This window comes from Agrilus planipennis, unplaced genomic scaffold, assembly GCF_000699045.2.
Source record: "Agrilus planipennis isolate EAB-ADULT unplaced genomic scaffold, Apla_2.0 scaffold62, whole genome shotgun sequence".
Lineage (NCBI taxonomy): Eukaryota > Metazoa > Arthropoda > Insecta > Coleoptera > Buprestidae > Agrilus > Agrilus planipennis.
Genome location: NW_020438875.1, coordinates 573823 through 595785, shown reverse-complemented (window position 1 = coordinate 595785; position 21963 = coordinate 573823). Strand labels below are relative to the sequence as shown.

The 21963-nt window shown below is 35.9% G+C and overlaps 2 protein-coding genes across 2 annotated transcripts; both read right to left on the bottom strand.

Moving 5' to 3' along the window:
* Nucleotides 1–2028: 2028 nt before the first annotated feature.
* LOC112906519 lies at nt 2029–2976 on the bottom strand (the record flags this gene model as incomplete). Its single annotated transcript, XM_025980764.1, has 2 exons — nt 2029–2307; nt 2677–2976. Coding segments are annotated over 2 exons (579 nt in total), but the record flags the coding sequence as incomplete, so codon positions are not given.
* A 3925-nt stretch (nt 2977–6901) lies between these two features.
* Nucleotides 6902–11614, bottom strand: LOC112906459. The gene is made up of 4 exons (XM_025980621.1): nt 11518–11614; nt 10827–11069; nt 10308–10687; nt 6902–7276 (listed from the first exon to the last, which is right to left on the bottom strand). Exons 1-4 carry the CDS (start codon nt 11612–11614, stop codon nt 6902–6904), a joined length of 1095 nt encoding a protein of 364 aa, XP_025836406.1.
* Nucleotides 11615–21963: the final 10349 nt, after the last annotated feature.

Genomic DNA, 21963 nt, shown 5'->3' with positions numbered 1-21963 from the left:
TTTGTACGTGCGCACCATTTTCTGAAAAAAAGAAAAAAAAACAATAAAATAAACTAATTTTTGACGGGGCACTTTAATACACTAGAGGGGCAGATTGATACGTATCATTGTACCCCGCACATTACCGTGTCAAAGTGCCCCAAAGGACTTTTTCCACAAACAATTAATTTCATCAAATATATAATAATCTTGCAATCAAAAACATTTTAAAATACAATAATAACTACATTTACTTACCTTTAGTAACAAATAATACCAAAAACAACTAAGAGTATCCTCCTGAGACACAATTACATTTCACGTATTTTTTTTGTAGGCAGCGGCGCACGCCACTTCCAACACGTTAGTGACCGTTGAGGCCCAACGGCAAACTGGCGGCGAGCGGTGTCACAACTGTCATTCTTGTGAATGTCCTTGAGCATTCTAGTGATGTGCCGGACTGTGTAGCGTTTATCGGTTTTGAGATATAGATACTGTACCAGTGTGCACCGTGAATCAATGTGCCCCCCCTCCCCCTAACCGTCCTAACTAAAGCTGATGTTAAATTAATATTCTTTACTTTTAAGGCATCATAGTTCCCTTTAAAAGTCCTTTCCATTAGATGAAAGAATCGGAAGGTATCAGCATTACAATAAAATAATGTATTCTTTTTAAAACTTTTCAGCCTAGTCAAACGAGCAATGTCATGCAATGCCTGTGTATAATTTTTACTCCCTAAAGCACCCATGCATGTGCTGCATGTTTTAGTGGTTTTCTTAATGTTATTTATAATATACCCTATCAAATAGTAAAATGAATTAACTTCACTTGCATTTAAATGAATTTCGGGTAATTCCTCAATATTAACAATATTAAAATCCTCTTGTGGAGGTGCTGATGACTGTATTATATCCAAAAAAACTTGAGAAATTGCCGATCATCTGTAATATAATTTCCACTGGAAACATTTCTTAAGAAATGCGGCACAGTGATAAGTTTTAAATTGTTTTTAAATTGCAAAGCCGTAGGGAGTGGTTGTTTAGTTCGAATTATGCTGAAAAGATTTTCTAGGTAATCTTGTGTGAAGCGAGATGTGAGCAAAAATTCATAATTCTTTTCATTTAAAAAGTAGTCTTGCAAGTTTAATACTGACATGGTAGAAATAATTGACCCTGTCTGAGAAGGTTTCCACTGTTTCGTCACCCCTACAAACAGCTGTGGAACAATCTCGACGAAATCTTGTAAAAACCTTATAACTCTTATGTATGATTCGCCTGATAGTTTGCTTAGTGCACATGAGGGATGTCTGGAGGTCATATAATAGAACCAGGTATTTATTAAATCTATAAACCATGCAGTGGTTAAAAATTCAGATTTGTTTAGTTCCTCTGAAATAAATCGTAAAACAGTTACTACATCGTGACTGATTACATTAGTGGATGTCTTAACCTTCATTTTTTGATAATGATCCGGTAACAAATCCTCTTCAGTTAATTTCGGTGCAAGTAAGAATCTTAAATTTTGTTGATGGTGAATTAAATCTAAGATGTGCTTAGACTTAATTTCATTTGTTGGCAAATTAAATTTATTCTTAAATTGCTTTGAAATATATATTACTTTGTTGGCAATTAACATACTCTGGATGCTGAATGAAGTTATTTGATATTGTATATCGCCCACTTGTTATGTTCCATTTTTTCCAAAGGGCTATATTGGAACTACCCATATCTGAGGTGATGTTGGCTATTTTTATTCCGAGAGCTTCAGATTTAGCAATTATTTCCATTAGAATGTCTTCATACACTGTACCTTTTATTGCACTGCCTTAAATAACAAAATTAACTTCACTGATAAATTAAAAGTAAATGTAACACGTAACAAACCTGTTAAGTAATATGCAACTGTTTGCTTCCACCTTGACGTTATACCTCCTAACATTATTACAAGTGATATTACCAATATATTGCTTCGTGGAAGTAACATACGAGGGTGGATTGATAAGTTTCCGGCCTGACCAAGAAAAACAAGGTTTTTAAAAATTTTTTTTTTTTATTTCTCAACATAATCTCCTCCAAGGCTGATACATTTCTCATAGCGGTGTTCCAGTCTATTAATGCCATCTCTATAGACTGATTCGTCAAGCTCCTCAAAATAACCATTTACAGCTTCGATTACTTCTTCATTGTCCGCAAATCTCTTACCGCCAAGCCATTTTTTGAGATTAGGGAACAGAAAATAGTCACTCGGGGCTAGGTCTGGAGAGTAAGGAGGGTGCGGCATCAATTCAAACTTTAGATCGTTGATTTTAGCCGTCGCAACGATTGACGTGTGCGCTGGTGCGTTATCGTGATGAAACAAGATTTTTTTCTTCGCCAGATGAGGTCGTTTAATTTTCACCTCGTGGCTCAAACGTTGCAATAAGTCTGCGTAGTATTGACCAGTGATAGTATTACCCTTTGCAAGGTAATCAATGTATATAATACCTCTTGCATCCCAAAAAACAGTAGCCATAACCTTGTTCGCCGAAAAAATTGTTTTTGCCTTCTTTGGAGTTGGTTCCCCTGGTCCAATCCACTGTTTAGACTGTTCTTTGGTTTCAGGAGTGTAGTGGTGGACCCACGTTTCGTCAACGGTTACGAATCGACGCAAAAATTCGCTTGGATTACGCTTATACAATGACAAATTTGCGGTAGAAATGTTTTTTCGAATCAATTTTTGGTCGACTGTTAGCAAACGCGGCACCCATCTTGCACAGAGCTTTTCCATATGCAAATGTTGGTGCAAAATATGTTGCACACGTTCATATGACATCTTACAGGTCTCAGCTATCTCACGCACTTTCAATCTGCGGTCTCCCAGCACTATTTGATGAATTTTTTCGATCATATCTGGAGTTGTGACCTCAACGGGGCGTCCTGAGCGAGGCCCATCAGAGGTGCTCACACGACCCTTTTTAAACTCGGAAACCCACTGCTTAACGGTTGAATATGACGGGGAGGATGTCCCCAGTGTTGAGTCCATCTCTTTTTTAATTTCCTTCGGCGTTAACCCCTTCAAATAAAAGTATTTGATGACAGCACGATTTTCCTGCTTTTCCATTTTTACGAAAACCACAGAGGCGTCTTGTTCAGCGTGCTGTCAAACCTACACTAGCAAGGAGATCGGGCTGAAACTATAGCTACAAGCTATCCAAGGATGGTACTATAGAATGTCACCTCAACGTAGGCCTAGTGGCGTCATCTCTTGGTTAGGCCGGAAACTTATCAATCCACCCTCGTATACTGAAGACGATGTAATTGCCATTTCATTCAACACAATAACGCAGTCTTTTTCATGATCTTTCATGTTTTCTACTTTGATTTTTAAAAATTCAAATACTTCATCTAAAGTTCCTGTAGTAAATTACAAGTTTTCTGTACGCCTAGCCAGTGTTCGTAATGATGGAAGTGGTATTTTTTGCCTTAGTAATTGTTCATATCCATTATTTCCGCAAGTAAATTTTAAAGATAAGGCCTTTTTGACAGTTTCATTAGACCTCCTTTGAAATTTCATCGGGTGATCAATAGCATAGATTTGATCAGCAGTAAAAACTGTAGAGAGCAATTTGAAATATTTGGAACCTTCTGATTTTTCCTTTTCACTCACTAGCTGTCTTTGTAGTCGTTGCAGTTTTTTTTTTGTTAAGCTCGTAGTTTGATTTTAAGTGTAATACATTTCGCATTCAGACGATTAATTCATTGCTCCTTTGTATCTGATAATGTGCGAGGTAGTGATTTTGTTATATTAACAGGAGAATGCTTGTCTGAGGATGCGTGGAACGGCGATTTTCTAACATCATCATCATCGGAAGACCCCAGAGAGTCACTTTCGGTTGAAGATGACATGATTACCTTAGAACTAGTTGAAGAGCCTGCTCTACTTGTAATTTCAAGTTCTTCCATTACACTCCTCTGTTTTGGAGGTTTTCGTGTTTTAACAATCTTTGAAAAGGTGAACAAAGTAGGAACTGCGTTACATTTTAATTTCCTTGTTCCGTCCTGGCGTGTCTTCTCCCACATTTCAGGAGCAAAATGCACCTACATTAATTTGAAAATTACCATTCATATATGTGTGGATATATATTCATGTACTGTAAATCAATTACCTCACATAAAACTAAACGATCAGTAGGGGTCCAGTTTTTTCTTTTCACTTTCATTGTCCACTCTTTCCTTCTTTGTGAATTTTCATTATAAATCCTTTTTCGCTTCTGTTAGAACATCCGATAGCCGAACAGCTAACCATTTTATTAATTCAAGNTTTCAAATTAACAAAAATTTGTAATGTATTTATTTAAAAACAGTTTAAAAATATAAAAATACTTAATGTAGGTACAATTAAGGAAAATCGCAAACTTAAGAAGCAAGATTGATGATACTGTCTACAATGAATTTTAAGATCTCATCGTTTTGCTACTATATGTTTTACGATTAAGTTTTTTCATGCTAAGAATTTTCAACCTTAGACAAACCTAGAAATAAGCTTATTTTTTAAATTATGACAATTTGGTATTTTAAACATTAACGTTTGACTAGTAGGGGGAGGGGGGGCACTTTGATACACAAAAATTCAGTCTCTTTTCTGAGGACCATAAAGCATTATATTTAAATATTTGTTTTGATGTGTGCATTGGCTGATATGTCAGCTTATATTTTGGCTACGCAAAAACCGCAAAAACTGGCGACGTATAGAGATAAACTGATTTTAAGAAAAAAACATTTTTGTATCATTNTACTCGGGATAATAATGTGGTAGTTTCTCGTTGCCTTCCACATCGCAATATTGTGCATCAAAGTGCCATACCGATCCTCGTGATCTCTGCCACCTTGAGTACTGAAAGAGCTGCTGCCCTCTTTCAGAGACTTGTCTTAGTCCAGTTTCTTTCTCCCTCATTATGACTGAATCTATGGTCTGGCTCCATAAATCATCGAAACTCGCAAGTCAGTCTAGCCACACAAGAGTTTCGTCAAGATTCAAGTTCCGTCGAATCAGCGATATTGACGAATAAAATTTAAATTAAACTATTGTTAACAAAACAATTCTCTCATTATCCGTAGGTCTAATTAGCAGAGCGAGCATTTTCAGCATACCTACGCAGAAAATTCCTCGGTGGTTTATTATTAAAATCCAACGGCAATAAAAAGCAGAGCGAGCATTTTCGGTATGAATAGACCGTGAAATTGGAGTTACTTGCGCTTGTTTTTGTATATTGTACTGAGTAATTTTAATAGGAGATTTTAACGTGAAAACAGTAGAACAGTAAATCGAAGATAAATGCAGTAAATCCACTGCTAAAACAGTCAATACTGACTGCACATACAGTGCTAGTAACAAGCTATACGGGTCATCGACTGTTGTTAAATGAAGTAAGTAAGTAAACTCCAGACCAGATCTTCTAGTAGGTAACGGCTCGCCCGCGCAAATATTACATTTAACATTATTTTGACACTTATTTAATGAATTATTAATTTACAAACATTTTTTGCAGTTCTGAAGATATACATCGTCGTAGACCTTGATTTGTGAACTTTCATTTTCTTGGTCTTTAAACACATTGGCTAAAATGCCACATTTTGAGCAGAATCAGAAAACGATTCCTGGACATCACACTCTTTATTTTATTGTAATATAAAATTTTCTTGGACCAATAAAATTCAATAGTCGGAAATTGAGATAGTCCCATGCAATATAATATATCGATAAACATTTCCATTTTCTTAGTGGTGGTTTCATGCCAACCTTAAATTCTTGCTTTTGGTGTATTTTCTCTACTCTATCTGGTTTCTTCAACCATTATTTTCAGTATGTTTTGATTTACAAATCGTAAGGAGTTTTTTCAAAATAAGTGGTATAAATTTCTCGTTTCACGCCTAAGCTTTCTTCTGAGAAAAGTTCTGAGATGCGTACCAATAATAACTGCATTCCAAGTAAGGCTTTTTGAACTATTAGCTTCAGTTGTTTTCATTTCCATTTCACTCTCTGATGAAACGTAATCCTGAATAACTCGATCAATGGATTTTTCTATAATATCAGTAACTTGCGTGGGTTTTTCGAGTACTTGGAAGGGACATATGAATAGTAGCATTTTTTTACAGCAGATTTGGCTCTTTTAGGGGCCGATTCCACAGTCCTCTTGATCGGATGCGCCAGATCTTGAGTTTTCGTGCTGTAAAAAGATATATATGTACATCGACTTTGTTATTTATTAATCGAATAAAATAGGAAGGAAACTACAAGTGTATTTACCTTTTTGCTAATTGCTAAATTTGCGATAGAATAGTACAAAACATACATGTCATAAAGCGTAAAGAGTTTTCTGCTGCTTTTTAAAGAACCTACCGCTTATTCTAAATAGCGTAAATTATTTATGTTTGCTGTATTTAGCAGCAGCAAGATTAAAGAGGGGATCCGCTTAAGGCTTCTGGATTTTTTCTTTCAAAATGCAATTTAGTTCCTTAATATAAATGAATAAAATAAGCTGGGCTGTAATTTTGAAAAAGTGTTTTTGTCTGTCAATATAAGCCGAACATAGGTAATCGTCAATTTTAATAAAATCTAGTAACCTCTTCAATACACAAATTTGGTGCAGAAGACCCGGTAGCACCTGCAACGCTTGATTAGTAATAGTTTTAATCAAAGCTGCAAAATTACTAGAAGGGTGAAACAATGAATCACCCTGGTACTCTTTGCAATGAACAAACACATTTTCAGATAATTCACGTGTGGTTTCCATAAGATTCTTACACGAATTACAAGAAAATTTGCTAAATCACCGTTTGGTCACAAAACCAGCAACGTACGCCGTAGCAAAGTCATTCATAACAAGGGAGGGAAACTCTATTTGACGAACTGTCTCTGTAACATCCTTCTGTTCCACATCGTGTCATTCGGTGACAAAACGTTTTAATGTCGACAATATCCCTTTCGAAAGATCCTCTTCATAGTTAGCTCCTGCGGAACGTGGTGAAGAAAGATTGTTTAAAAGGATGGTTTTAAAGGATGCGGCAAAGGAACAACAAGTGGGATTTCTCACTGAATTGTTTCTAATTTGTGAAATCTTGATTAAAATTCCTGGGAGAAATTGAAAGGACCCTTTCAATCTTTCCCACAAATGCAGAAATCCCTTCAGAGGAGAAATCCAGTTCTTACGGCTAGGAATGGTGGTTTTGGTATTGTTGGTTTTGAAGGACATGGTTTGCAGGACAGCAATAGCAGACTTCCGGAACAGAAGGTGACCGGAGTCGCTTACCGATAGATGATTTCATCTGTGAGCCATTGACGCTATCAAAAAACATGAGATCGGCGGTGTCATTTGCGGAAGAGTACGAAAGGGCTGTAACATATCCTGGTACGCATGGCAGCAGCAACGGTGTGGCTAAACACGTGCGTTGCAATTTTTACCTTCATTTTCCGAATTTTATGAGGTAGTACGTGCTCGTTTGTTAACTTGTTGCACTGCTTATAAAGACCCTGATCTATCCGATATAATTGCAGTATATGTGACCAGATCGCTACCTTCTCCTTGCCGTCCTGTGTGAAATGTATATCTTTAGTAAGAAGACTGTTTCTAATACCCTTCAACAGATGAGGCGGATCGAATATTGGAACAACTTCTTCACCATCGATTATATAACCGAGATATCGACACTGCTCCCCTGAACGAAGGCACTCTGGAGAGTGTTGATAGCGGCTCAGTTGGTAGATCCCTGATCAAATATATATGCAACCAACTACTTTTAGACCAGTGCTATGGAGACGCCGAACAAAGTCTTTTATAAGCTGAACCAAGTCTACAGTAGCAGTTGTACCTTCACAAAATCAATAAAAACACAGGCTGTTTCCAACCACTCCGAATGCATTTGATCATAAATACCACAGCATGGTCAGCAAATCGATTCTTATGAAAGCCTCCGCCCAAATCTACAAAACCTTCAACAAAGTCCAGCCGTTTAGAGTACTGAAGTGCAGGTTGCAAAAAAAGTTCGTCAAACATAAGTACACAGAATTTAACCGGATTCTTCAGTTTGGACACCGTCGTTCGCAAATGCTCAAATATGTGGTCGTTCCTCTTCGAACCTTGCCCAATCCCTTAAAAAAAGTCATTACACTTCAATAACCATGTAACTAAGCTTTTAAAATTTACATACATATTGCTACTCATATATAGTAATGCACTTTTTGCATTTTAATGTGTATAAATAAATTAACTAAAGACAGGTGTATTTGTATGAACAAAGAAATTGTTCTTTAGCTAATTTAGTACTGCTAACGTTTCAGAAACTGCAGAAGTACTAGGTTCAGTATTGTCCATTGTGACTGTACTTTCTACAACAAATAAAAATATATGTTTTGGATATTTGAAACTGTTATCTGCATAACTACCTGCAGTTGAAACTGTTCTTATTTTTCCCCTATATGTTTTCACTGAATGCAGTACTTTTTCATTCTTTAATGGGGACAATTCTGTCTGCCCCCATTCCTCTACCTGAAGAAGTTCTACAAAACATTTTTTTTTGGAACTTAAGTTTCACAATACCTGTCACTTTCGTTGGAACCGCTGTTACTTCAGGAAAATGGAAAGCGGCATCTTGGTCTTCAATTCCTACAGGAACTCCATAATGAAGGTAGAACATTTTACATTAATTTTTTATTGTTTCTTCCAATTGAAATGCTTACAAGGTAAATACAAAGTTGGGATTGCATGGCGTCTTAGTTTCCCACTTGCCCTTTTGCATATGGGGTGGAAATGCCGGCCACACACCCATAATTGTGTAAACTGTACGGCACGGCTTTTCTGTGTTGGACAGAAAACACCCTTTCTACCCATACGCGTTTCAAATGGGGTTCTTTGGGAAATTGTACCTACAAGAATTACAACAAATAAATATACTCTTGTGTACTGAACATCATTGCATTACTACCTTGGGGTAATTTCCCCATATCCTTCGACGCAGCATATCCTTCTTTGTATTTCCATCTTTTATTAGCTGCAATAATATTAACAGCAGATTAATAAACAAATAATGACTACCTATTAAGAGTTTTTAATAAGTTTTGATTCGAAGAGCAAAGTTTCTAACCAGCACTATTGCAAAAAATAATTATTGTAAAGCATGACTGAAGTACTTAATACATTACTTACTTTCAGGGTAGGTAAAAGTACTTCTCGCAAAAATTTTAAACTATTGCAACTTGCGAAACTACATACTATTACTCAATATACGCTATAACCTAGAGGGGAATTCCCCCGGCAATCGTAACCGCTGTCGCGTCATCTGTTGTCGTTTCACTAAAATTGTATGTCGGTAATGCCGATTTCGATGGCAGGCGATTATGATTATCAATTGTGGATTTATCAGTGCAAAAAAAATTATTCGTGAAGCTGAAATAAGGAAAAGAATCAGGCGCAAAAGAATTATTAGTGCTTTGTTATGCAATAAATTAGTTGTACAAAATTGTAAAAAAGAATCTAAACAAAAAAATTTTGGATTCAGCCTTTATTTAAATTACGGCGGGAACATTTTTTTTTTATTTAAGAGGAACATTATGGTTCCACAAACGGATTCTTTTTTGCACCTCATTTATTGACAACTCGACTTCAGTATTATTTAATCGTTTACTGAATGTTGCAGATAACTGCGCTTTTGGTTTAATTTTTTTGTTTTTTGAATTAGGAATCTGAAATTAAAATTAATGGCAATTTATGCATTCTTTATGATGATTACTTTGGTTATATTAGTGTACTATTTTCAGTGAAACCAGTAATAATGATAGACACATCAAAATCTGCGCTGTTGAATACTGAAAGACCATAATCAGATTAGCTTTTAAAAAAACTTACATTTCTTTATTTGTTGAATAAATTTTCTCCTTTACTAGGCCTTCACGTCCGTTTTCCAATAAAGCACGCCGAATAATTGTAACACCATGATATTTAAATTAAATACATTAATAAAATGTTGTTAGTTGCTATACTGTTTATTTATGGGATTTAAGAAGTTGATGTTACTAACCTAACAGGGGGTAATAATGACGATCGATGTGATGACTTTTATATTTCTTCAAACAATTATGCTCTAAGTAATTGTTGCAAATCTCCTCGCATACACCACAAACATAAACAAATGATATTTCCTTAAAACAAAAAAAGTGAATATAATAAGTCTGCTATTACAAAAAAAAACTAAAACATATTTCTGTTATAATTATTGTTTAGATTTTAAGTAATATAACTCTTATATCTTCCATCAAAAAACATGAGATCGGCGGTGTCATTTGCGGAAGAGTACGAAAGGGCTGTAACATATCCTGGTACGCATGGCAGCAGCAACGGTGTGGCTAAACACTTGCGTTGCAATTTTTACCTTCATTTTCCGAATTTTATGAGGTAGTACGTGCTCGTTTGTTAACTTGTTGCACTGCTTATAAAGACCCTGATCTATCCGATATAATTGCAGTATATGTGACCAGATCGCTACCTTCTCCTTGCCGTCCTGTGTGAAATGTATATCTTTAGTAAGAAGACTGTTTCTAATACCCTTCAACAGATGAGGCGGATCGAATATTGGAACAACTTCTTCACCATCGATTATATAACCGAGATATCGACACTGCTCCCCTGAACGAAGGCACTCTGGAGAGTGTTGATAGCGGCTCAGTTGGTAGATCCCTGATCAAATATATATGCAACCAACTACTTTTAGACCAGTGCTATGGAGACGCCGAACAAAGTCTTTTATAAGCTGAACCAAGTCTACAGTAGCAGTTGTACCTTCACAAAATCAATAAAAACACAGGCTGTTTCCAACCACTCCGAATGCATTTGATCATAAATACCACAGCATGGTCAGCAAATCGATTCTTATGAAAGCCTCCGCCCAAATCTACAAAACCTTCAACAAAGTCCAGCCGTTTAGAGTACTGAAGTGCAGGTTGCAAAAAAAGTTCGTCAAACATAAGTACACAGAATTTAACCGGATTCTTCAGTTTGGACACCGTCGTTCGCAAATGCTCAAATATGTGGTCGTTCCTCTTCGAACCTTGCCCAATCCCTTAAAAAAAGTCATTACACTTCAATAACCATGTAACTAAGCTTTTAAAATTTACATACATATTGCTACTCATATATAGTAATGCACTTTTTGCATTTTAATGTGTATAAATAAATTAACTAAAGACAGGTGTATTTGTATGAACAAAGAAATTGTTCTTTAGCTAATTTAGTACTGCTAACGTTTCAGAAACTGCAGAAGTACTAGGTTCAGTATTGTCCATTGTGACTGTACTTTCTACAACAAATAAAAATATATGTTTTGGATATTTGAAACTGTTATCTGCATAACTACCTGCAGTTGAAACTGTTCTTATTTTTCCCCTATATGTTTTCACTGAATGCAGTACTTTTTCATTCTTTAATGGGGGCAATTCTGTCTGCCCCCATTCCTCTACCTGAAGAAGTTCTACAAAACATTTTTTTTTGGAACTTAAGTTTCACAATACCTGTCACTTTCGTTGGAACCGCTGTTACTTCAGGAAAATGGAAAGCGGCATCTTGGTCTTCAATTCCTACAGGAACTGCATAATGAAGGTAGAACATTTTACATTAATTTTTTATTGTTTCTTCCAATTGAAATGCTTACAAGGTAAATACAAAGTTGGGATTGCATGGCGTCTTAGTTTCCCACTTGCCCTTTTGCATATGGGGTGGAAATGCCGGCCACACACCCATAATTGTGTAAACTGTACGGCACGGCTTTTCTGTGTTGGACAGAAAACACCCTTTCTACCCATACGCGTTTCAAATGGGGTTCTTTGGGAAATTGTACCTACAAGAATTACAACAAATAAATATACTCTTGTGTACTGAACATCATTGCATTACTACCTTGGGGTAATTTCCCCATATCCTTCGACGCAGCATATCCTTCTTTGTATTTCCATCTTTTATTAGCTGCAATAATATTAACAGCAGATTAATAAACAAATAATGACTACCTATTAAGAGTTTTTAATAAGTTTTGATTCGAAGAGCAAAGTTTCTAACCAGCACTATTGCAAAAAATAATTATTGTAAAGCATGACTGAAGTACTTAATACATTACTTACTTTCAGGGTAGGTAAAAGTACTTCTCGCAAAAATTTTAAACTATTGCAACTTGCGAAACTACATACTATTACTCAATATACGCTATAACCTAGAGGGGAATTCCCCCGGCAATCGTAACCGCTGTCGCGTCATCTGTTGTCGTTTCACTAAAATTGTATGTCGGTAATGCCGATTTCGATGGCAGGCGATTATGATTATCAATTGTGGATTTATCAGTGCAAAAAAAATTATTCGTGAAGCTGAAATAAGGAAAAGAATCAGGCGCAAAAGAATTATTAGTGCTTTGTTATGCAATGAATTAGTTGTACAAAATTGTAAAAAAGAATCTAAACAAAAAAATTTTGGATTCAGCCTTTATTTAAATTACGGCGGGAACATTTTTTTTTATTTAAGAGGAACATTATGGTTCCACAAACGGATTCTTTTTTGCACCTCATTTATTGACAACTCGACTTCAGTATTATTTAATCGTTTACTGAATGTTGCAGATAACTGCGCTTTTGGTTTAATTTTTTTGTTTTTTGAATTAGGAATCTGAAATTAAAATTAATAGCAATTTATGCATTCTTTATGATGATTACTTTGGTTATATTAGTGTACTATTTTCAGTGAAACCAGTAATAATGATAGACACATCAAAATCTGCGCTGTTGAATACTGAAAGACCATAATCAGATTAGCTTTTAAAAAAACTTACATTTCTTTATTTGTTGAATAAATTTTCTCCTTTACTAGGCCTTCACGTCCGTTTTCCAATAAAGCACGCCGAATAATTGTAACACCATCATATTTAAATTAAATACATTAATAAAATGTTGTTAGTTGCTATACTGTTTATTTATGGGATTTAAGAAGTTGATGTTACTAACCTAACAGGGGGTAATAATGACGATCGATGTGATGACTTTTATATTTCTTCAAACAATTATGCTCTAAGTAATTGTTGCAAATCTCCTCGCATACACCACAAACATAAACAAATGATATTTCCTTAAAACAAAAAAAGTGAATATAATAAGTCTGCTATTACAAAAAAAAACTAAAAAATATTTCTGTTATAATTATTGTTTAGATTTTAAGTAATATAACTCTTATATCTTCCAGAATTTCTAGATCTTCATAATCTTCAAAAACTGCCGTTTTTATAAAATAAATAATAAATAAAATCGAAGGTTTAGTTGAGATTTACTTTTGAAATAAACAATAAGTGTTCTTAATTTTTTCAATATCGATTACTATCGAGTTCGATTATATACATTCTGAATTAACTGTTGATCTTTAAAATAAAAAGCTAATTTGTGTTTAGCTTTTTACAATTTGACGTTACAAGATTTTTTCTAGGTGGCAGCACAGCCTAAATTGATCACGTGATGTGATTTGACGCTCAAAGCTAGCGTCAAGCGTCAGCATGAGGTTACACCTTTACTCGTGGAATTTCGCTGTTGTGTAGAGAAGGAAGGACGTATTTCACTGTAATCGCAGTCAATAGCGTCTACCAACTTACAGAGGGCGTTCTCAAATGAAACAACAGATTCTTGCAACATTTTAAAGGCTTACAGAACAAGACTTGTTATTTTGAAATTCGGTGTTCGAGACGAGAACCGGCTCACCCCTCCGAAATACAAGTTTTCCTAAGGCGGTCAACTTTATAATAAGTCAATGCGGGACAACAAGACCGAGGATTTTTTTGAATTGTTGGTGGTGCACTTAAATTAGAAACAAACAACACTACTACTGAAGGTACTGGACGATGGCCAGGCAATTCTGGAATGGTATTCCGCTGTCTTTGAAATTTTTGAAGACCTCTATCCATCGTTGTTCTGTACTGCTCTTCATCTCCTCCCATTTCTTTAGGACATCGTTATAATAATTTACCAAGTAACTTATTTCGTCCAACAAACTATTTTCTTTTCAAATCATAGCAGCTGTAGGCATCTGAAATAACTGTTGGTATGTCTGCTGTACATCAGCCCACTTCAGATTTTGTTTTAATTGAATCCCAATAAAAATTTTAAATTCGTTGTATTGATGTATATAATTTGCAGGTACTGGATGGAATTGTGATAAAAGTTACGAACATGCTCAGTAGGATAAGATAACCGATTCTAGCACAGAGGAGTAGGTAAGTGACGAAACGTCATCGATCGTAAACGTGTCACTGTTAAATCTGTTACTGGTCACATGATGTTATTGGCTCTTGACGATGTCAGTGAGTGTAAGCATTAATACATGTATTGCTGAATTTATANATTAAAAGAAAATTGCTTGCCCTAATTGAACCGGGTTTCCTTAATTGAACCATGGTGCAATTAAAGCTACTTATTTCGGTTCAATTTGAGCAACTTACTCCAAATTAAAAACATAACCTAATAATAGAGAATATATAAAGAGCATAAATTCTCTATTGATAGCGGGAGATGCCCTACACCTTATACTTGCTTCATGAGTTAATCAGTATTTCCTACCTTTATTGAGGGTCGTGGAATCTTCTTAGGTAAACACACTAAGTATTAGTTACAACCACGTGTCAAACTTTCTTTGGTCGTACAAAGGCACTGCACGTACTGTTTTGCAGGCTACCATCGAACTAATGCTGCCCGTTGATGCTTTTTTCAATATTTACATGAACTAGCTGCAACCTATCGGGCATATGCCAAAAATCAATGCGGTTCAATTTGGGAATCGGTTCAATATGGGTGATTTTACCCTATATAACTTTGTTGGCAATTAACATACTCTTTATGTTTTTGAATAAATGTGGAACATCTGCCAAGATATAAATTCTACGAGAACTACACAAAGGATGCTGAATGAAGTTATTTGATATTGTATATCGCCCACTTGTTATGTTCCATTTTTTCCAAAGGGCCATATTGGAACTACCCATATCTGAGGTGATGTTGGCTATTTTTAATCCGAGAGCTTCAGATTTAGCAATTATTTCCATTAGAATGTCTTCATACACTGTACCTTTTGTTGCACTTCCTTAAATAACAAAATTAACTTCAATGATAAATTAAAAGTAAATGTAACACGTAACAAACCTGTTAAGTAATATGCAACTGTTTGCCTCCCCTTTGACCTTATACCATTATTACAAGTGCATTAGAAGCAACTCCAGAATGGTTGGGCAATGTGATATTACCAATATATTGCTTCGTGGAAGTATCATATACTGAAGACTGTAATTGCCATTTCATCCAACCCAATAACGCAGTCTTTTTCATGATCCTTCATGTTTTCTACTTTGATTTTTAAAAATTCAAATACTTCGTCTAAAATTCCTGAAGTAAATTGGAAGTTTTCTGTACGCCTAGCCAGTGTTCGTAATGATGGAAGTGGTATTTTTTGCCTTAGTAATTGTTCATATCCATTATTTCCGCAAGTAAATTTTAAAGATAAGGCCTTTTTGACAGTTTCATTAGACCACCTTTGAAATTTCATCGGGTGATCAATAGCATAGATTTGATCAGCAGTGAAAACTGTAGATAGCAATTTGAAATATTTGGAACCTTTTTATTTTTCCTTTCGCTCACTAGCTGTCTTTGTAGTCTTTGCAGTTTTGTTTTGTGAAGCTCGTAGTTTGTTTTTAAGTGTAATACATTTCGCATTTAGACGATTAATGCATTGCTCCTGTGTATCTGATAATGTGAGAGGTAGTGATTTTGTTATATTAACAGGGGAATGCTTGTCTGAGGATGCGAGGAACGGCGATTTTCTAACATCATTATCATCGGAAGACCCCAGAGAGTCACTTTCGGTTGATGATGACATGATTACATGCACTAGTCGAAGGGCCTGCTCTACTTGTAATTTCAAGTTCTTCCATTACACTCCTCTGTTCTGTAGGTTTTCGTGTTTTAACAATCTTTGAAAAGCTGAACAAAGTAGGAACTGCGTTACATTTTAATTTCCTTGTTCCGTCCTGGCGTGTCTTCTCCCACATTTCAGGAGCAAAATGCACCTACATAAATTTGAAAATTACCATTTATATATGTGTGGATATATATTCATGTACTGTAAATCAATTACCTCACATAAAACTAAACGATCAGTAGGGGTCCAGTTTTTTCTTTTCACTTTCATTGCCCACTCTTTTCTTCTTTGTGAATTTTTTGGAAAGTATTTAATTATAAATCCTTTTTCGCTTCTGTTAGAACATCCGATAGCCGAACAGCTAACCATTTTATTAATTCAAGTAACCAAAATTTACCTAGAAAATTACTTAACAATAACACGCAAATCAATATGTACTATTTTGCTTTCGCATACGTTACAGCAATCACCAAAAACGCCGAAGTTATAACTTTTGTTTAAGTCTAAATAATACACATATGGAAGAATAAACTACCACCTTCCCACAAAATCCTAATTACAGCTACGCTTCGTAGGTTTGTTTGGAGGATTAATGGCGGACGCAAGCAACTTTCAACCTTATTTCTAACCAACCAATCATAAATGAGCCACGCATATGTCAATACTCTTATACTATAGAGGACTCTAGGTTACATTAGAGTCCTCTAAGTCAGAGCCAGTGTATTTACAGAGTACCGCAATTTGAACGGCGCCCGCCATTTTTACGCCTTGGTGCGCTCAAACCCACAAGCGCTCATACAAATACAAGTGTTTTTAGTCTCATCAGGTTTCGTAACAAGTGGTTAAAACGAAAGTAAATACTCGTAATACATAAATATTTGTGTAGACATTATTGTTAGGTACTTACCTAATACAAAATAAATAAAATTTATTAATATTGGAATAATAGGTATAGTAACTTGCAACAGAATTGAATGTTTAAAATAATACAAAATATTCGTAATACATAAAAATTTAAGCAAATTCGGTTTTGAAATAATATAAATAACTGAGCTACAGGTGACGTGACGTGTCGTGTTTGCAAGAATCGATTTTATTGAATTAAAAAGTAATTAAAATCCATTGCTGTCGAGATTGAAATCCTGTAGCTCAATCGGTAGAGTGATGGTTTATTTTTCTCTCACATGTGATTTATATAATAACTATGTAATAGTAATAATTAAAAGTACAAATTTTATTTACACGTTTTTATTATTATCTAGTCGATACGTTGTAATTATAACTAGCAACTCTCATGCCAATACTTCTGCTTCCGCATTTTATTGACTGTTGTATATGATAGTAGTGTATCGCTTGAATTGAAATCTATGAAATGAAGATCAAGTGCTTCACACTGAACTTTTGCATCATTACCTTTTTGGGCATGTTTATTAGATTACAGTAATTCTATTAATTGTTCCGAGTAGCTTACCCCATAACTTCCATGCTTTGGAGGGGAAAAGAATTGCAACAAGGTAATCAAACGCAGCCCAGTTTTAAATTCTTTAGCATTTGGAACAGGATTCTTAACCTAACGTTAGAAAATAGATTTTCTAATGCATCTTGCGTTAATCGACCTAACATAAGGTACTTTATCTCGCTTTTAAATGTGAATTTCTTGAATATCGAGAGCAATTTGAGTTGCCAACAAAATGCCAGTTTGGAAAGGTTTCCAATGACCAATTTTACTAACTTTCGTGGACTCAGTTATGAATATTACCTCTTTCAGAAAAGAAATCATGTTAGCACATTCTTCCTGTTTATTATGACTTGTTGCTAGTTTTGCAGAACGACAACTCATCACACAGAACCATTTATGCATTATTTCGAAAAACCACGGAGTTGTGGAGCATTTCTTGTCAATTTTATTTTCTTCAATGTAGTATTTAATGCCTGCAGTTACATCCCGATTAACTAAAGCTAAGGCAAAACCAACATCCATTTTGTCAAAATGGCCGGGCTGTATAATATTTTCTTTTAGCCGAGATGCAACCTTTAAAGCGGCTTTAGCATCTTTAGAGATTCCTATTCTGACAGGATCCAGAGTTACCTGATTTGATGGCAAATGGTAATGTTTAACAGTTTCATCGGATAAATAATATGTATGACCTTCTGTTAAAGCAAGTATCATATTTTTAAACACGTGGGCTGGGTCAGGCATAAAATATAATTTTTCTAGGTTTTCGTCAGGACAAGGGTGAGGACATGAATTCTTTATTTTGGAATACCTCGAGCAGGTTGTCATTTAAACGCCATAATGCTTGATTTTGAGGTCCCATATCAGATACTATTGTACAAACATTAGTACCAATTTCATAACACTTCTTAATTACTTCAATAATTATTTTATTGGCTCCCTTGGCATCATAGGAATTTTCTGTGTACTCATAAGCAATTGTTTGTTTCCATCGAGTTGTTAGACCTGCAAGCATGAAAACTAAAGCATGTGTTGCAAGTTTGCCTCCTGAGGTCTTTATCCTTGAAGCAGAAATTGTAGGTCGACCTATAAGTTGGAAAATATTAAAATTAATTTATATGTTGTGTTTGTCACTACTACAGAATATATATACAAAATCTCTCCGGTAGAGTTGTCATATTCAAGTCCTGGTTTCAAAGCCATTTCATCCATTAGTAGCACAGCTTGCCTTTCTTGAGGTTTCATGCATTCCACTTTTGTTTTCAACAATGGAAACAAATCATGTAAAATATCAGACCGTATCTTAAACATTTCTATTCGCCTTTGCAATGTTCGAATGCTGGGTAATGGATACTGTTGTTTTCTCAACTCCTCGTAGCCTGTCGCACCGCATGATAAGTATAGTTTCAGGCTACTTGTAATTGTATCACTTTGCCACTGTCTGTCAGTCAGTTTTCCCCTTTTTAAAAATTCGATTTGGTCGTTGTTAAAGACTGCTTCAACATGTTTTTTCATTGTAATAATTTCCTCGCCCATTCTTCTTACTTTTTTTGTGCTGTATTTAATTTTCGTTTTAAATCTAGTATTTGACAATTGGTTTCTTCTTGTTGTTCTTTAACTCTTCCGTTTCGCTTTTTTCCTGTGTTTCGCATTCTGAAACTTCAAATTAAAAAATTGAAGTTATAATTTCATATAATTTAAATCCCTACTTTTTCGCTTTGTTGGGGCATCTAACTGTTGGTGGTTTTCGATATTTCAGATTTTTTTTATGCGAAAAAATGGTAGGAACTGCGTCCCAACGCAAGGGTCTCTTTTGATCAGCACGATTATTTTCGAATTCAACATTTATAAAATGCTTCTAAAATATAACATGTTACGATTTAAACAAAAATAAGTATGTAATGAGGTTATATCTCTTACCTCACAAACATAAGCATGATCAGGAATACGATCTTTTCTCTTAATGTTATTTATCCACTGTTTTCTTCTAGTTTCATTTTTAGGTCCTTGAAGTAATAAAAATAACCTCACGCCTTTTTCTGATATTGGAGAACAATTAACAGCACAACAACACGGCATTTTTTAACGTAGCTCTGCTAAAAAAAGTATTTTATACGTCAATGTACGTTTACGTACGATACCACACTGCCACACTACAATAGACTAACTGCGACTAGGAGTAAACATGGCCGCAATGGCGGCATTTAGCGCGGCAATTCTTTTGGTACTATGTAAATGCACTGGCTCTGGGTTACATTTTGCTCTAATTTTTTGGACAACATGGGTTTGTATTTTACACATTGTGATTTAACGCTGCAAGATAAATATGTGATTTTTTGTATGGTAACAGACAAAGGTTCACACTAACTCGGTACGTTTTCGGTTTTCAATAATTTGATCTTTAAAAGTTGTTATAGGTGCTTAAAGTTGATTCATTTTATGGGACGTATATTTCCAATAGAAATGAAAAAATAAAAAAAAGGCCTTGGAGAGGCATTAGAATAAAGCTATCTTTTTCTTTCTACAAAATTCAAATTTCTATTTCAGATATTAAACTCATGATATCCAGAATAGGTAAGCATGTTTTTACTCTACGGCGCGAGTACTACTGAATCCCCTTAACAACCATTGGCCCGCTATATTTCTGAAATAATTTTCTACTTCTTTCCGGCGTTTCTATTTTATCGAGTAATACCAGATCGCCTGTCTTATACTTTCGGGGGTTTATCCTCTTTTTGTTGAACGATCTTTTTGTTTTTGTTGATCAGCTTTGAGCTAATCGGCAACCTCGTTTCGTAATTGTGCAATGTCATCTATTATCTGAGGAATTGTTGCAACTTCTTAGGCTAACATAGGATCTGCAATATTCGCAATTGTTTTGCGGTACTTGGTTTTGGGAAGTTGATTACTAGTGGGTAAGGGGCGTATTCCATTTGCCGAGACAGGGCAACCTGGTAAAAAGGCTTTACCAAAACTGCATTTCGCTTGATTCAGTAATATGCCGCAGGGATGCAGGGGAGTAAATAAAGTGTGTAAATGCTGCTTGTGCTGTTCAGCATTTTCCGATCCGACCAGTATATCGTCGATGTAAGCGAAACATAAGTCAAAGCTGTGTAATACTTCATCAATAAAACGTTAGGACGTTTGGCCGAGTGGCTGTGTGTGAGTTGATCCAGGAGTCGTTAATGCTTAAATCTACCAGTGATTGGTAGTGTGCAAGAAAATCTGCACCAATGATTGGTTTCGTGATGTCGGATATAATGAAACGCCATGGGCAACATCTTCGTAAGCCTAAATTGAGAGACAAAATAATAGTGCCATAAGTCGCTATGTTGGTGGTAGCGTGGTGACTAGAAATTTCTGGCGTGTGATTCCGTCTGATACAAATAGGTGACATTGCGATGTGTGGACCTCACCTGTCTCCGTTAGTGAGCTCCTGGTTGGTTTCCCGATGACTTCCTACACGGAGGGATGCATTTTCGTGCCTTATCCTGGAGTTTACTGTGGTAATAGCAGAGGCCACTGGTCCTGTTGTTACTGTTGAACCGGTTTTGTGATGAAGTATCAGGCGAAATTGATCGAGATCTTGTCTTCGAGTTTCTCGTCATGTGTCGTCTCATATGGGTTAGGGCCATTTGGAGTGCTTATACCCTATTGGTCAAATGCCAGATGGTTTAATACGCGAGAGACGGCGTGGCCGTAGCTGCGATTATGGATTGCGTTTGACTTGCTTCCATGTTGTAATCGGCGATTTCGGCCACCTCGTCCAGCTGTTTGTCTTTCATGGTCGATGACTGTCTGATGAATTTGAGGAAGTCGACTCGACCAGATTGTTCGCAGCAGGTTCTCTGGAGTTGAATTTCCGGAAGGGCTTCGTAGGTGACACAGAAATGGTGATGGTTTTTTGTCACTCATTCTTTGTCACGCACTTCGGATGCGTAATGAGGATCCGGATTGCCCAATATGTATCCGAATTTTGTGGATTCCAATGTGATCCTCAAAGCTGCGGTCTACCATACAAAGTTAGGGGTCGGACGGCACCAAGGGTGGCAATTTGATGAGAAATCGGCCGAGGGACATAGTGGACGCTGGCGTCTTGTAGCAAGGTTGGTCACGTTGCGGCTGGCCTGGACGACGTTTATGTTTTATATGCTGAGTGTGGTACAGAAGCTCTGCGCTGCTCCGCTGGGTGGTCAATGTAATCGTGATGAGGACTGGCCGGTGAAGAATGTGTGATGAGCGGGATAACTACTTGGATGATAGATCATCTTCAGAAGGTTCCGGCTGTGGTCGCCAATGTAGTTCATTACTATAGTCGGTTTCTTCTTAGTCGGAGTCACCACTGTAGTCGTTTATGACTAGCGAAAATTGTGGTTCTTATTAGAACTTTTATTATATCTTGTATACAAGCGCGCTCTTTATTACTACCATAGACAAGACTGCTATTGCTATTACGCTTACAGCAATTTGACAGCAACAACACTGCCAACCTAAAATACACAAAACAATAAAACTTAAATACTACTAAACAGAAACTAGGATCTTAACAATCCCACTTGCGTATTAC

What these genes read in the sequence shown, in the direction of transcription:
- LOC112906459 (XM_025980621.1), bottom strand. Translation starts at nt 11,614, where the DNA reads ATGTTCTACCTTCATTATGCAGTTCCTGTAGGAATTGAAGACCAAGAT. An exon ending in GGTTCCAACGAAAGTGACAG is followed by an intron (nt 11,070 to 11,517) that starts GTATTGTGAAAC and finishes ACTTTTTTTAAG; the next exon opens with GGATTGGGCAAGGTTCGAAG. An exon ending in GGATATGTTACAGCCCTTTC is followed by an intron (nt 7,277 to 10,307) that starts GTACTCTTCCGC and finishes CACAGATGAAAT; the next exon opens with CATCTATCGGTAAGCGACTC.